Source organism: Suricata suricatta, chromosome 17, assembly GCF_006229205.1.
Source record: "Suricata suricatta isolate VVHF042 chromosome 17, meerkat_22Aug2017_6uvM2_HiC, whole genome shotgun sequence".
In the NCBI taxonomy this organism is placed as follows: domain Eukaryota; kingdom Metazoa; phylum Chordata; class Mammalia; order Carnivora; family Herpestidae; genus Suricata; species Suricata suricatta.
This window is the reverse complement of record NC_043716.1, coordinates 44,845,896-44,862,947: the sequence shown is the minus strand read 5'-3', so window position 1 is coordinate 44,862,947 and position 17,052 is coordinate 44,845,896. Positions and strand designations below refer to the sequence as shown.

Here is a 17,052-nt window from a genome sequence, read left to right as displayed (position 1 = left end):
GTGACTCAGTGGGTTAAGCATCCTACTCTTGGTTTCATCTCAGATCATGATCTCACAGTTAGTGAGTCTGAGCTGCCTCAGGTTTCATTCTGTCAGTGCAGAGCCTGCTTGGGATTCTCTCTCTCTTTCCCTCTCTGGCCCTCTCCCACTGTGCTGTCTCCCGCTTATGTTCTCTTGCACGCGCTCTCTCTCTCTCTCTCTCTCTCTCTCTCTCTCAAAATAAATAAATTTTTTAAAAAGTTTTTTAAGTAAGGAGGGTTTTGTTTTTGTTTTTGTTTTTTAAGGAAAAACACATTTCGGGGCACCTGGGTGGCTCAGTCATTTAAGCGGCAGACTTTAGCTCAGGTCATCATCTTACAGTCCATGAGTTCGAGCTCCGCGTCGGGCTCTGGGCTGACAGCTTGGAGCCTGGAGCCTGCTTCGGATTCTGCGTCTCTGTCTGCCCAGCCCCTGCTCACACTCTGTCTCTCTGTCTCAAAAATAAATCAATGTTTAAAAAATTTTTTTAATAAATAAATGAAAAAAGACATCTCAGGTCAAACATTTTAATGTGAAAAAAAAGAAACCACAAAAGTAAGAGAAGAAAACAGGACTGTCCTCTTTGTAATCTGGGCGTCGGGAGAACCACTCCTGTGCGTTGCAAATCGCAAGTGCTTCAGAGGCGAAAGATTTGAAGGCAGAAGAAAAATTTTTATACAGGAATAAAGGAAATTCAGTGAAAAACAGATAGCAAACAAGGAAAACATTTTGTGATATTTATGACAGAATTAGTATTCCTAAAATTTAAAGAGTCAGTAAGAAAAAGGAGAACATAAATAGAGCGGAAGGAAAAGGAAAAGATGAACGTTGGTTGACCGAACGCGGGGAGTCCCGTCACGGCAGTGTGCGCTCCCAGTATCTTGCCGTTTTCTCAGGGGCGCCTCAGCAACGCTGAAATTAAATAAAAAGAAAAAAAGAGCACCCTAATAGAAGAATGTGTGAGACACACAAGCAGTTTTCAAATTTAAAAATGCCAGATACCAATAAACATACAAAAAGATAGTCAACCTAAATACTAAGGAGTGAAATGAAAAGACTTTTTCTAGAGAAAATCTGTATTTCTAGAGAATTTTGCATCAGTGTCTCAAAACTCTTTAAAATGTGGATATTTTTGTCCACAATTTCACTTCTAGAAACTCCTTGAAGAAACAATTAGGCTAGATATATAAACAAGGACACAATAAATGTTGATAATAAAAGTTTGGAATCAGCCTGAAGCCCACAGAAAAGGGATTGGTAATCAGTGTTTCTCAACAGAAGGACTTTGGGCCCTTTCCATTGGCCAGTTTTTTTACACACTGGAAAAAATAAAGCGTTCACTAAATAATAGTATCATCACCTTCAACCCAAAAATTGACCTTGCCCGTCCATCCACATTCTCAAATACGCTCTAGTGGTACCTCAGCTGGGAACCTCTGGATTAAATACGTTCAGGAGCGTCCACACAGTGCACTGCCATTTTAACAAGATGGTGAGTGCAGAATTGGTCTTTGTTGTTTTTAATTCTTTAGGGAAAATTCTCAATGACAAATGTTTGATGAAAAATTCAGCTTCTAGGACAGGTTACAAATGTGACTTATCAATTCATGCAGCTGACATTCAACATCCAACATGTGTTATATGCTAATCCTACTCCACCTTCTGCACTGAGTGGGGAGATATTTATAATCTGTATTCTTTACAAAGAAATAAATTAGACATGTACATTCAGATGTCTTTGAAAGCAATTACCTTGGCCAACAGATACAAATAGTAATCTGTAAGTCGGGGATCCTGGGTGGCTCTGTCAGTTGGGCGTCCAACTCCTGATTTTGGCTCAGGTTATGATCTCACAGTTTGTGAGTTTGACCCCATTTCCAGCTCCAGCTTTCGCACTCTCTCTCGCTCTCTCTCTCTCTCTCTCTCTCTCTCTCTCTCTCTCTCTCTCTCTCTCTGCCCCTCCCCCATTCGTGCACACACTCTTTCTCTCTCAAAATAAATATATAAACATTAAAAAAAATCTGTAAGTCGGGGTTGGGGGGCGCCTGGGTGGCTCAGTTGGTTGTGTCCTGCTTTGGGTCAGGTCATGATCTCACAGTTTGTGGGTTTGAGCCCTGCATCAGGTTCTGTGCTGACAGCTAGCTCAGAGCCTGGAGCCTGTCTTCAGATTCTTTCTCTCCCACTCTCTCTGTCCCTTTCTTGCTCGAACTCTCTCTCTCTCGCTCTCGCTCTCTCTCTCTCTCTCTCTCTCAAAAAATAAATAAAACATAAAAAATTTTTTTTAATCTGTAAACCAGGGCACCTGAGTGACTCAGTTGGCTAAGCATCCAACTTTGGCTTGGGTCATGATCTCATGGTGTGTGAGTTCGAGCCCCGTGTCGGGCTCTTTGCTGACAGCTCAGAGCGTGGAGCCTGCTTTGGAGTCTGTGTCTCCTTCTCTCTCTGTCCCTCCCCTACTTGCTGTCTCTCTCTCTCTCTCTCTCTCTCTCTCTTTCTCTCTCTCTCTCTCTCTCTCTCTCCCCCCCCTCTCAAAAATAAATAAACATTTAAAAATCTGTAAGCCAGTATACCCCCAGATATGACCATTGTTAAACAATTTTAGAATATAACTTATATATATTATTTTATGTATTTATATATAAACTCAATTTATACAAATATAGAATCACACTAGAGACAGCACATACTGAATATTTTTCTACACATTATATTGTGCAGCCATTTAAAAAATAGTCCTGCTATAAATATTCTGTTATACAGTGTGGTGTTCTTGACAGTATATTACATAATCTAATGAGGAAGAAAATTTATTATACTTAAAATTTTTTAAGCATTTAGTCATTTTTGAGAGACAGAGACAGAGCGCAAGTGGGGGAGGGGCAGAGAGAGAGGGAGACACAGAATCTGAAGCAGGCTCCAGGCTCTGAGCTGTCAGCACAGAGCCCGATGTGGGGCTCGAACTCATGAATGATGGTGATAATGACTTGAGCCGAAGTTGAACGTTAACCAACTGAGCCACCCGGGTGCCCATTATACTTTAAGAAAGAAAACATTCGTTAGTATTTCAAGTAGTGAAATTTATGGCTAAGATAATTTGCTTTGAAGGGTAGTATTCAAATGTATGTGTACTAGCATATTTAAAATAATTTTTAGTTTTACCTTTTTTGTTAACTTTTTTCAAGTTATGTGATTAATCCTTTTTAAAAAAATTTTTTTAACATTTATTTATTTTTGGGGGACAGAGAGAGACAGAGCATGAGTGGGAGAAGGGCAGAGAGCAAGGAAGACACAGAATCGGAAGCAGGCTCCAGGCTCTGAGCTGTCAGCACAGAGCCCGATGTGGGGCTCGAACTCAGGGACCCCAAGATCATGACCCCAGCTGAAGTCGGCCACTTAACCAACTGAGCCACCCAGGCGCCCCATTTATATCTATATTCTTATGTGACTTCTGCTTGTCTCTCTTTTTTGTTAGACTTTTTTAGAGTTTGAAGTTTACGGAAAAAATTATGCAGGAAGAGTTTTCGTATGCTCCCTGCCCAATGCACACACATGCACGCACAGTTTCCTTTATGAGTAGCATCTCGTAGCGGTGTGGCCGTTTGTTCCCGTTGATGAGCCGGAACATTGCTATTAACTGAAGTCCAGGGTTTGCGTTGTCTCACTCTTTGTGTTATGCAGTTCTGGGAGCTTGACAAATGTGTCATGTCATATACGTGTGTTACAGACGGACCAGTTCCACTGCCCTGTACGTGTCCTGCGTTCCACCTCTTTATCTCTCCAACCTGCTCTGCTTCTCTTACAGATAAAGTAATTTATCATTTCTTAATAGAAATTAAACCTTCAGTTAGCTCTTTGAGTATCTCAAACCTACGTGTTATGAAGTTTTTGGTCAAATTGTTGTATAAAACTGATTTCATTTGGAAGTAATTAGATTCAGTTATTGGTTTTGTCTTTTTCACATCACATGTTGTCATTTGATTTTCATGGAGAGGAGCTCCGTTCCCTTTCTGGAAGCCCAGGCAGAGCTGCCAGCCCTCACCTCAAGCGGGGAACCTGTTCTTGTGACCCTCTGGCAGGCGGCATGCTGAGTCCCGTTCTCCCTGCAGAGGCGGGCTGTGGTTGGGCCGCCGCCTCCTACCTCTGAACCTGGAGTCCACCGGGCCTGCGTACTTAGCCCTGCTCAGTGTTGTCTTTCCATTTCATAGAAACATTTATCTTACTCAAACATGGCTCTATTTTTTCAGTTTTCTCTGCTTTATAGTTTCCTGTCATTGGTGCGTTCTTGAAGCGGGGATCAAGTATAGACCCAACATACCCTCTTTTGAACTTTTAAGTGATCTCTGCCGAACATGAAGTTCGAACTCACAGCCCTCAGATCAAGAATCTCCCACTCGACCGACTGAGCCAGCCAGGCGCCTCACCCCACCAAACATCTTGATCATCTTGATTTTACTAAAATCCACTTTATTACATTATAAATGCATCAAGTTAAGTAGGAAGCTGACACGCAAGGTTTACTTTCTTCCCCAGGAAGGAGTTGAGACTTTTTACACTGAAAAGGGCTGCTGGATGGCCCTCCCACTCACCTTCTCCCTTGCAGGGCCGGCCGGGTGCTGAATAGAGAAAAGGAGGTTCGTTAACCAGGGCCATCTGTTTATTTGTTAGAATTTCTGTGATGTTCACGGGGCACCTTGCTGACTCGGTCATTGGAACATACAGCGTTTGATCTTGGGGTCCTAAGTTCGAGACACACATTGGGTGTAGAGATTACTTAAGAAAAAAAATTTTTATTGATTAAAAAAACCCTGACTAGCTTAATTGGTTAAGTATCTGATTCTTGATTTCAGCTCAGATTATGATCTCATGATTCATGAGTTCCAGCCCCACATCGGGCTTCAGACTCTCTCTCTGTCTCTGCCTGCTCATGCTCTCCATCTCAAAATAAATAATAAATACATTTTTAAAAAATAAAAAATAAAAGCTTTGTCATAGTGGTGATTTATTTGCATCAGCTTTGTTCATGGATGCCAATGACAGTGGCCTTTCTCTAGGGAAACAGTCATCATTTCTAAGAATATAAGTTGTGGCACTAGGTAACAGGTGTATCTGTAAAGTACTTCACATGAAGAGAAGTAAGGGTTTTAATTTATATCAAGATGTATGTTTGTAAAATAGCTCTTCCTGCATTTTTGTTTATTTTTTAATTTACCTTTTTATTTTTTATTTTTGAGAGACAGAGACAGTGCTAGCAGAAGAGGGTCAGAGAGAGGGGGAGACACAGAATTCGAAGCAGGCTCCAGACTCTGAGCTGTCAGCACAGAGCCCAATGCAGGGCTTGAACCCACAAACTGTGAGATCATGACCTGAGCTGAGTCAGATGCTTAACCGACTGAGCCACCTAGGCGCCCCTCCTCCTGCATTTTTAAATTCTAGACATAGGAGCATGATAAATTAGACAAATCTGTCTCTCGTTCAACTTTTGGCTGCTCAGACCAAAGCTTCAGAACCATGTTCAGCTTATAAGGACATAGCTGGAGAGCAGCCAGAAGGAAGCAGCCGGGTGGGTGAAGACACTTGTAACCCCCCCCCTGGTGATTCACCAGGGCGCAGTAAGAACAAGCCCGAGGGGACTTGGTTTTCAGACACCTGGTCATCTCTCTGCGGGTGTCCTTTGCAGATACTAGCAGCTCTGTCGTTTTGATTGGGCTCAGGGGGTAGGTGGGAGGGCACTGAGGTTACAGGCTCCCTCACAGGAGGCTGACCTGTGGAGCCGCTCCAACCAGGGAGGTGCTGCAGAGGCCTCTCGCCAGTCCTGCATTTACATGCTTCCAGTGACAGCCCTGTATTGTCTTTCATTGACAACAGGAAGAGCTCAAGAGAGACCTGAGAATTAAGAAGGAAAAGGACATGGTGCAGGCCACAGCGGTAGCGGCCACTTCCCCTGCAGTGCCGCCTGCGCCGCCGGCCCCTCCGCCTTCACCCCCGCCTCCGCCTCCCCCACAGCACTCGGGCCCCCTGGCCACGGCCACGGCCACGGCCACGCTGCCTGCGGCTTCCCAGAAGAGGAAGCGAGAAGAAGAAAGAGACTCGAGCTCCAAGTCCAAGAAGAAGAAAATGATCTCTACTACCTCAAAGGAAACTAAGAAAGACACAAAGCTTTACTGTATATGTAAAACGCCTTACGATGAATCTAAGTGAGTACATCGCTCTTGAGCTTCAGTTCATTTTCCCAAAAGCTTAGCTGTTAAATCTCCAGTTGTGAAGAGAAGGAGTGTATCGGTAGCCACGTCAGTGAAAGTAGTTGAAAGCAAGGGCAGTAATGTTCCATCCGTGGTCCTGTATCTGATGTTCTTAAACGTGACACTAGAAAAGTAAAACTTTTGTATTTTACGTGTTCATGATCCATGTGTGTTCATCATACTCTTTTCTGTCAAAAACAAGCTTTCTGTTGCTCTTTTGCTTTCTCCTCTTCTCTCTGGATTAACTCCAAACCAATCAGCAATGCTGTCGGGAGAAGGAGGTGTGTTACCGCTGCCCTAAGCTGAGAGCATCTTCTCTGGAAGCTGTTCACAAGCTTACGATCACATCATGTCTCAGCGACTGTCTGAATATGAGCGGTGTACAAGGCTTCACGTTTGAGCAGCTTGGGCTTTTTACTGGTGAACTTTAAGCAACTCTGTGGGTTTTGTATTGGGATATGGAAACTTAATTTTATTTTTGTCAACTTCCCACTTTCTTAATGGGGACAAAAGCCACAAAAATGCAAGGAGTGTTTCCACTCAGTCCTCAATAATGACACTCAAAAATGTGACAATAAACATGGCAGCTGGAAGCTGTTTTTGACTGTTGTGACTTGTATCTGGTGATGTATACAACGTTTTAGAAACACGAATCCATTAATGCAGTTTCATTTGTTATCATTATCATTCAACCAACTATCTAGCTTTCCTTTTGAGCAAATAAATGTAGGCCAGCTTTTTAAAGCCAAGATTAACTACGATATTTTTCACAGCACCAAAAGGTTTGATTGTGCTACAAATACATGATTATTTGGAATTAGCTGTGCTTCATATCTACCTTAAGTGGGTGCCTAACCAACTTATAGAATAAAACTGACCTCTTCAGTGAAGTTTTAAGTTTCAACATTGAAGCTGCCTTAGCAGTTGCTTTTAAAATTATAAGTGTGAGTTCTCGATCAAAACTCTTTGTTGGTAGATGTAGCCGTGTGGTGAAGTAAACACATCAGCCTAGGCACCTACCCTTTTCACTGTCTCTATTGGAAATAAACCATTAACTGATTTCCCCCTTAATTCTAATACAAGTGTGCCTCCCTCTAAGCAAAATAATACTCAGTGATTTATAGAATAAAGCAGAACATGATTTACTTTATTTACAAAAAGATCTGTGTATGGAATTTATTTAAATAATTAGACTAATTTGGCTTATTTAAAATATTCAGATCACAGAAGTACATCTCACACACCAACATTTTTATCGTACTTAGGTTGCATGAAATGAGGCCCACATGAAACATGTGCTCATTCTCTGAGATCGCCTCAGTTTTTGTGGATATTTCATATTTGTAGTTTGCTGCTGTTAAAATATCAGCATACCAGGTTCATTCACTCCCTGTTCTCGTTGGGGTGAGTCACTGTTTTTCAGGAGTAGTTAGTAATCTCTCGTACCACACTACATTGGCTTGGGAAGCCAGTGAGAGTGCCCAAAACTTGAAAATCAAGCCCTGAGCTTACTTCCGGAACACACAGCCCACGCCCGGGAAGGCCCGGCCCTCACCCGAGGCAGCAGAAATCAGGGAGGAGTCTTAATTCAAAAGAAATAAAAATGAGTGGAAGTAGGGTGAACTACCAGCCATGTGTTATTCCTTGACGTTCACGTGGAAGGTCAGTTTGAAGTTTGAGGGCCACTTCCCTTCCTTCAGGGGGAATCTACCAAGAAACGGTTCGGTAGAACCGTATCGGCAAGGCCAGTCCGATTTCTCGGGATCCACGCTAATTCTCGCTGTGACTTTGACGCGGCATTCCCACCCAGCCCCTGTCAACGCTTTTCAGTACGCTCTGTGGTTCCCACAGCGATGTTTTTCATCCATTCCATCAGTTGGGGTCTTCTGTTCCCAAAGCCTTGCGGGCTCACTGAACGTGATGACCTTCAGTCACACACTCGGACGCCCCCGATTGCCAGATACTGGGGGACCTCTTGCTCTTCTGGACACCCAGCCCGTGTCACTCTCCACGCTGGGTGGGCCCTGTTTTGAGTCAAAGCAGTTCCTCTCGAGTTAATGAGCCTGTCACTCTCCACATTGTCACCTACATTACATTGACTGAAAAACTGGCCCACATCATAATCTGTTACCATTAGGTTAAATTTCCAGTGTTTATTTAGAAAACTGAGTAGAAATCGAGTCACTCCCTGCACCTTTCTTAGTTTTCTTCTTCGTGCCATATTTTGACCATTTATCTTTTGCACCTGGCTGACCTGCATGCTCCTCCTAGTGTAACTTCTCCTCGGTGTTTGCGCTTTGCTTTGTTTTCAAATTTAAATTGTGAGATACATTTTCAAACCTATCTAAGAAATAGCCCTGAATTTGAAATGGCTTCTGTGGCATAGGTTTGACAGATGTAAGTCTTTGATTCTTCGGCTTTGGTTTTTGTGCCTGTTACAGTTTTACACACATTCATTAAGAGGGAGACATTACCATCAGTGTGTTGTTTATTTTTGTAAATTCCAGTATGTTTCTAAAGACCCATATTTCACTAAACAGTGTATTTGTTGAAATTGATGTGAGTGATTTTTATGTTTCCACACTTTGAACCAGTGTCCGATGCTGTAGTTTGCCAGGAGTAGAATGGTTGGATTCAGGATGTTTCGCCGACTCATTGCAGAAAGTTATCCTGTAAGAAAGTGATTCAGGACAGGGAAGACAGATTTAAGTATCATGCAGCTCGAAATGACAATTACATTGTCATTTTCATTGTGAATACTTTTAGGTTCTATATTGGCTGTGATCTTTGTACTAACTGGTATCATGGAGAATGTGTTGGCATCACAGAAAAGGAGGCTAAGAAAATGGATGTGTACATCTGTAATGATTGTAAACGGGCACAAGAGGGCAGCAGTGAGGAATTGTACTGTATCTGCAGAACACCTTATGATGAGTCACAGTGAGTTCTGATAAGAGCATCATATTTAATAATGTAGGAAGCCAAATTGCTCTGACTGGTTACTTATTTATTTTGCTAAAAAGCAAGGTATTTTTCTGCATATATTATACACTTACATGACAAATTCCTTTCCAGTTTTTTTTTCTCTTTTTCCCTCTTTACCTCCCCTTCAAAATTTATGTTGCTTCACAGTGAATGTTTGAGATGCATTGGGAAAAAATATGGTCTAATGGTCGACTTGTTTCTTCAATATGTAACATAGAAATTAATGAGATTAAAGTAGCCTGCTTTGTTTGGATTTTATCCGTGTTTGATACGGCGCTTTATTGTAGGTTAGGAAAAAAACACTAATTTGGGTACAAAGCTCTGAGACTCTGTTATTAGCTTACAGGATTTTGAACTCCCAGTGGGGTGGCCAGTACCAGCTTCCCATTTGATACGGTACTAGTTGAAAGATTTTTGGCTTTATTTTGTTTTGAGCTTTAAAGTCAATCAAATGTTTTACATTTTTCTTCATATTCTCCAATATTACACAGTGTTCTTAATAAACTTTTAATGCTTTGTTAACATCAGAAATACTAAATTAACACATTCGAGTGTCAATCTTCAGAAGTATTAAAACAACTGTAATACTAAAACTATTTTATACCCAAAGATAGAATCTTGTCAGCTGCATGTTTTATTACTTTTTAGAGTAAATGTACGCCGTGTGATCCCATCTGTTTTGGACTCACATTTCCATTTCGGATCTTGCAGATTTTATATTGGCTGCGATCGGTGTCAGAATTGGTACCACGGGCGCTGCGTTGGCATCTTGCAGAGTGAGGCAGAGCTCATTGACGAGTATGTCTGTCCGCAGTGCCAGTCCACAGAGGACGCCATGACCGTGCTCACGCCGCTCACGGAGAAAGATTACGAGGGTTTGAAAAGGGTGCTGCGCTCCTTACAGGTAAGAAGTCTGTACAGTGTTTGCAGATGAAGTCGGCCGGCATAGACTTTGAGACACTTCTCGGGTTTGAACCTTCCTGTCCCAGAACCTGTGATCATTTACTGGCCTCCAGCTAGGCTGGTGAAGCACTCCAGACGTCAGTCCTTCGCATGCCGGCATTGTGAGATTAACCGTGTCCACGCAGGAACTCCGGTGGTGGTTGTCTATCTCTTGTATTTCAAATGATTCACTTTTTTTTTTTTAACTTGAATGTAATCTTTAAAGAAAAGTTTACCTCACTACCATAGAGTGAAAACCAGTTCGATTAAATTCTAGCGAGGGAGTGGCTACCTGGCTCAGTTGGAAGAGCGTGCAACTCTTGACCTTGGGGTTCTGAGTTCGAGCCCTGCACTGGGTATGGAGATTACTTAAAAATAAAATCTTAGAAAAAAAAAAAAGAGCTAAAAAGAGAACATGGTCTCAATATGTGGATGGAGTTCTTTAATAGCAGGTGTCTGCCACCTTGTCAGTCCGCAGTGGTGACTGTCCCACCCAGTTTTACGGGTGGCAGGTGGTCTTGTAGGAACCAGAGTACAGATTTCCTGTTTTCTAAGCTGGTGCCCCAGGCCATGGAGAACCGTTAGTACACAGTGTGCTCACCGCGATGATGTGTACGTTGAGCAAAACTCTACTCACATTTACGTTATAAATAGTTTCATCTGTCAGGTTTAAAACTGACTTCTGTGGTGTACGAGTTGATTGATAAAGCTTAAATGACCCTACAATAATGCTTTCTCCTCCCATTATAGGCCCATAAGATGGCCTGGCCTTTCCTTGAACCAGTGGACCCTAATGACGCACCAGATTATTACGGTGTGATTAAGGAGCCTATGGGTAGGTACTTGAGTTGACTATGCGTTTTTTCAGAAGTCTCAGCAGGAACCTGTCATCCATGATGTATCGTGACACTATGTTGAGCAAGGCTGGGGGAAGAATCAATTGCTGTGGTAACTTGGAGGATAAATTAGGAGTGTGTCTCGAGTTTAAATCTGCATTCCCTTGGACGCAGCGATTCCATTTCTTGGGATTTTCATGTGTCCAAGTACATTGCTCACCACTGTGCTGTTGACGATCCCAGAAACCCCAGAAACGAAATCAGCGGCCATCCGAGAGGAATCGCTGAATCAGCGGTGTGTAAGCAGAGTGTCAGACAGCCACACCAAACATGAGTGACATCAGTGGTGGGCCAGGCTCTGGGTCCCTCCTCACGCCCTGTCACCTCCCCCTCGTCGCTCCCTGAGGGAAGCAGACCTGATGGCCTGCAGTGGAGCTCCCAGAGCCTGCGTCCTCGTCCCCAGGGGGATCGGGAACAACTAACAGTTACGAGTGATTGTATGGAGCCGGACGGCTTCAGGTGATAATATTCAGAATAGTTTATCTGCAGATGAAATGATCAAAATTAAAATGTAGATCAAAGCTTCCAAAATTGCCAAAGAGCAGCTCCAACTGACCATCTTTTAAAGTGAGAAGGATTTTATTGTATATTTGAAAGTTGCTAAGAGAATCATCTGAACGATTCTCATCACAAGAAAAAACAACTTTCCTACTCCATGTGGTTGGTGATAGATGTTGATTAATCTTACTGGGTGATCACTTTGTGGTACAGGCATATATCAGACAACTGTGTTGTACACCTAGAACTGATACAGTGTTATATGCCAGTTCTGTTTCAACTTTAATAACCGGGAAGGGTTTGTGTTCGACAGCAACTTCGAAGAGGGGGAGCGTGACAGGGAGGTAGGGGTGAAGACGTAGTTGGAACTGTCTGAAAAACCAGCGGGAAGCCATTTCCTCTGTTCTGGTGTTGAAGATAGAAGACGCTCATCCTTACACATACTTTACATCTTTATAATCTCTTTTGGGTAATATCTAGGGATATTTATTTAGATAGATAATTCTGCTTTTTTTAAGTTTGTTTATTTTTGAGAGACAGCATGCTCATGCATGAGCGGGGGAGGAGGAGAGAGAAAAGATTCCAAGCAGGCTTCACACTGTCAGCGCAGAGCCCAACACAGGGCTCAAACCCACAAACCGTGAGATCATGACCTGAGCCAGAGTCAAGAGGGGGATGCTTAACCGACTGAGCCATCCAGGCCCTCTCATAATTCTCCTTAACATAACACAGTTGTAGAAAAACTAGGAAATAAAAAAGTAGGAGGAGTTAGAGTGCAACTTGATCTTTTCCTCACTGAATCCGATTTTGGAGTATGTGCGTGCATGCGTGTGTGTGTGTGTGTGTGTGTGTGTCTGAGAAAATAGAGATCATAGAGTGGTTTGAGGGGTGCCTGGCTGGCTCAGTAGAGGAAGCATGCGGCTCTTGATCTCAAGGTTGTGAGTTTAAGCCCCACGTGGGGTGCAGAAATTACTAAAAAAATAAAAACAGGGGCGCCTGGGTGGCTCAGTCGGTTAAGCCTCTGACTTTGGCTCAGGTCAGATCTCACGTTCATGGGTTCAAGCCCCGCGTCAGGCTCTGTGCTGACAGCTAGCTCAGAGCCTGGAGCCTGCTTCCGGTTCTGTGTCTCCTACTCTCTCTGCCCCTCCCCCTCTCATGCTCTGTCTCTCTCTGTATCAAAAATAAATAAGATATTTAAAAAAAATTTTTTTTTAATAAGTAAGTAAATAAATAGAGTCCTCTGTTTGATACACATGTCACTGTGTCATTAATCTTCAATAATAGGACTTTAAGGCTTTTCTGTAGCTTGTGAATTGAATATACTTTAACTTATTTAACCAAAATTCTTTTCTTGAAGAACTGGATTGTTTTCTGGTCTTTTTTTCCCCTTCGTCTTTATGAACCATCAAGATAAACATCATCTTGTAGTTAGGAATATACATGAAAATAATATAGATCCCCAAGACATACTGTTGAAAGAAAAATAAAAGCGACAAGGGTGCCTAGGTGGGCTCGGTGGGTTAAGTTACAGAAAAATCCTAGGTTTTAAGCAGCAAACTATTATATACTTTCTAAAGGCACATAAATATGTTTAGAAATACATAAAAATGTCTGCAAAGATATATACTAAACTAAAAATAGTTTATTTTCAGGGAATGAGGGAGCCAACAAGATGGGCAGCTTTTATAAAATTTTTTAAACAAAAATAGGGTTATATGAAAGAATCCTGTTTTATAACATACTTTTTTTTTAAATAGTTTATTGTCAAATTGGTTTCCACACAACACCCAGTGCTCTTCCCCACAAGTGCCCTCCTCCATCACCACCACCTCTTTTCCTCCTTCCCCCTCCCCCTTCAACCCTCAGTTCGTTTTCAGATTTTCTTTTTTTTTAATTTTTTTAATGTTTTATTTATTTTTGATACAGAGAGAGACAGAGCATGAGAGGGAGAGGGGCAGAGAGAGAAGGAGACATAGAACCGGAAGCAGGCTCCAGGCTCTGAGCTAGCTGTCAGCACAGAGCCTGACGCGGGGCTCGAACTCACGAATGTGAGATCTGACCTGAGCCGAAGTCGGAAGCTCAACCGACTGAGCCACCCAGGCGCCCCCTCAGTCCGTTTTCAGTATTCAATAGTCTCTCAAGTTTTGCATACCTCTCTCTCCCCAACTCTCTTTCCCTCTTCCCCTCCCCCTGGTCCTCCACTAGGTTTCTCCTGTTCTCCTGTTAGACCTATGAGTGCAAACATATGGTATCTGTACTTCTCCGCCTGACTTATTTCGCTTAACATGACACCCTCAAGGTCCATCCACTTTCCTACAAATGGCCAGATGTCATTCTTTCTCATTGTCATGTAATACTCCATTTTATATATACACACCACATCTTCTTGATCCACTCATCAGGTGATGGACATTTAGGCTCTTTCCATGATTTGGCTATTGTAGACAGTGCTGCTATGAACATTGGGGTACATGTGCCCCTATGCGTCAGCACTTCTGTATCCCTTGTGTAAATCCCCAGCAGTGCTATTGCTTGGTCATAAGGGAGTTCTATCGATAGTTTTTTTGAAGAACCTCCACACTGTTTTCCAGAGAGGCTGCACCAGTTTATATTCCCACTAACAGTGTGAGAGGGTGCCCGTCTCTCCACACCCTCACCACCATCTATAGTCTCTTGATTTGTTCATTTTAGCCACTCCAACTGGTGTGAGGTGGTATCTCAGTGTGGTTTTGATTTGTATTTCCATCTGGATGTCCTCTTTAGAGAAGTGTCTTTTTATGTCTTCTGCCCATTTCTTCCCTGGGTTATTTGTTTTCGAGTATGGAGTTTAGTGAGTTCCTTGTAGATTTTGGATACTAGCTCCTTATCTGATATATCATTTGCAATTATCTTTTCCCATTCTGTCGTTTGCCTATTGGTTTTCATGATTGTTTCCTTTGCAGTGCAGAAACTTTTTATCTTGATGAGGTCCCAGTAGTTCATTTTTGCTTTTCTTTCCTTTGCCTTTGGGGATGTGTCAAGGAGGAAATTGCTGCGATTGAGGTCAAAGAGACTGCTTCCTGCTTTCTCCTCTAGGATTTTTATGGTTTCCTGTCTCACATTCAGGTCCTTCATCCATTTTGAGTTAATTTTTGTGTATGGTGTAAGAAAGTGGTCTAGTTTCATTCGTCTGCATGTTGCTATCCACTTCTCCCAGCACTACCTGCTAAAGAGGCTGTCTTTATTCCATGGGATACTCTTTCCTGCTTTGTCAAATATTAATTGGCTGTACATTTGTGGGCCCAGTTCTGGGTTCTCTATTCTATTTCATTGGTCTGTGTGTCTGTTTTTGTGCCAGAATAACACACTTTCTAAATTTGTCAGTACTTTTTTTACACCAGCTGTAGTATAGCCCTACATCATTCTTATCTTATCTTATTGTATACAATTAAGATAATGTACTTAATTGCCTCTTAATGGGCTTTTCAGTTGTATGCAGTTTTGCTGTTATCAACAACACTTCTTAGAGTATCTTCATCCACACAGCTGCCTGCATATGTTTGTTTTCTGAGGAGAAATGCCCGGAATTAGCATTTCTGGGTCAAATGTATATATACTTGTTAAGCTTTTGATAAATATTTTCAAATTGCACTTTAGCAAATTGAACCAGTTTCCGATAGTTGGGTATGACTATACCCCTCTGTCTCCACTCTTGAAAACACTAAGTATTACCATGCTTTTGATGGGAATTTTTTTTCTTGGAAAATATTAAATTCAAAATAATATGTTAGGTGTACAGGCGTTACAGAGGTGTAGAGAGTAAAACGTGAAGTGTACTACCTCTTGTACTCTATCGTGGAGTCATTGTTGAAAATAGACTGATGCATTGATTTTTCATATCTGCCAATTTGGACAAAGAACATGGTTCTTTGGTTTTGCGTGACTTCAGTAACTAGTGATGTGTACTTATTGTTTGAACTTGATGTGAGTTTCCTATTTATGTATTTTGCCCACTTTTCTCTTGGGATGTTCATGTTGTTGTCAGTGTTCCTTAAGGGCTATTTATATACAAGGGACATTTAACAGTTTCATACTGATGCGTGTGGGTGGCTCAGTTAGTTGAGCATCCAACTCTTGATTCTGGCTTAGGTCATGATCTCACAGTTCATGGGATTGAGTCCTGCGTCAGGCTCCGTGCTAACAGCTCAGGGCCTTCTTGGAATTCTCTCTCTTCCTCTCTCTCTCTCTCTCTCTCTCTGTCGCGCCCCCCCCCCCCCCCCCCCCCCCCCCCCCCGCTCGCACTCACTCTCTCTCTCTCTCTCTTTCTCAAAAATAAACAGTATTTTAAAAGTTTACTGTTGATTTTTTTGGCCTATCATAATTTTCAATGTTTCTTGATTTAAATCTCTTAATCATTATGAATTTTGCCTCTGGAGTCCTGCCTTTAGTTTTTTACCCTTCCCCAGACATATAAATACTCACTTATATGTTCTCCTAGTACTTTGTTTTTAAGGGATATCTAATTAGGTTGGAATCAGAAAACGCCCAAGCACTATTCATATACGTTATTACAGGTAGCCAGGCAATTAAGTACGCAGAACGTAAGTGCAAGAACGATGTGCTGTGTCAGATGCTCGCCCTTCCCTGTACGGCCTCCGCACCCGGTGCCCGCCGGCAGCCGTGTCCAGGCCTTGCTCGGATTTCATGAGGCCGGGAGCGCGTCTGCAGTTGTGTTTTTCCGCTGCCTGCAGTCACTGTCAGAGACCGATGCGTGTGTGCACGTGTCTGTTAAAATATATATAACATAACTACTTATGCACAATTCTGTGATTAATTACATCTGCAATGTTGTGTTTTTAGTCCTTCTTATGGTTCTCCTTGTTGTCCTTAAATTTTTATCCAGCCAGAACTACTTGGGCATCAGTGTGAGATCAAATTTTTTCTTCAGCTGTGTAGGCGGTTGCCTCAACCCAATTCTTTAATGAAGTTTTCTTCCTTGGCTTATTTGAAATGACACATAAAATTCTTATGCTGAATATAATTAGGTCTGTTCGTGTTTTGAATACAGTTCCATTAATGTCTGTGTCATCTTGCATGATGCCACACTTAACATTGTCACAGCTTTATAATATTTAATGTCTGATAGATTAAATTCTCTCCTTTTATTTTTCAAATGTTTCTTAGATATTCTTAGACTTTATGATCATTTTCTCAAATTCTAACCTAATCATTGAAATTTACTGTGGAATTGTATTTTTTTTTAATTTTTATTTTTGAGAGAGAGAGAGAGCACAAGCAGAAGAAGGGCATAGAGAGAGAGAGGGAAATGCAGAAGCTGAAGCAGGCTCCAGGCTCCGAGCTGTCATCACAGAACCCGATGCGGGGCTCGACCCCACGAACCACAAGATCATTACCTGAGCTGAAGTCGGCTGTTTAACCGACTGAGCCACCCAGGCGCCCCGTATTCTCCCAGGTGTTTAGGTGAGGTCATATGT

At 42.2% G+C, this 17,052-nt stretch overlaps 1 protein-coding gene across 9 annotated transcripts in view; it reads left to right on the top strand.

Moving 5' to 3' along the window:
* Positions 1-17,052, top strand: part of BPTF (bromodomain PHD finger transcription factor) — a 151,176-nt gene that overhangs the window by 125,660 nt on the left and 8,464 nt on the right. For 5 of the 9 annotated variants that reach the window (XM_029929151.1, XM_029929152.1, XM_029929153.1 and 2 more), the window contains 3 exons: positions 5,884-6,212; positions 9,954-10,146; positions 10,935-11,019. In XM_029929151.1, coding sequence (XP_029785011.1) covers positions 5,884-6,212; positions 9,954-10,146; positions 10,935-11,019 — 607 coding nt within the window. Of the gene's footprint in view, positions 1-5,883; positions 6,213-9,023; positions 9,198-9,953; positions 10,147-10,934; positions 11,020-17,052 lie in introns of all 9 variants that reach the window. The other 4 variants (XM_029929144.1, XM_029929150.1, XM_029929145.1 and 1 more) reach the window with 1 other exon arrangement.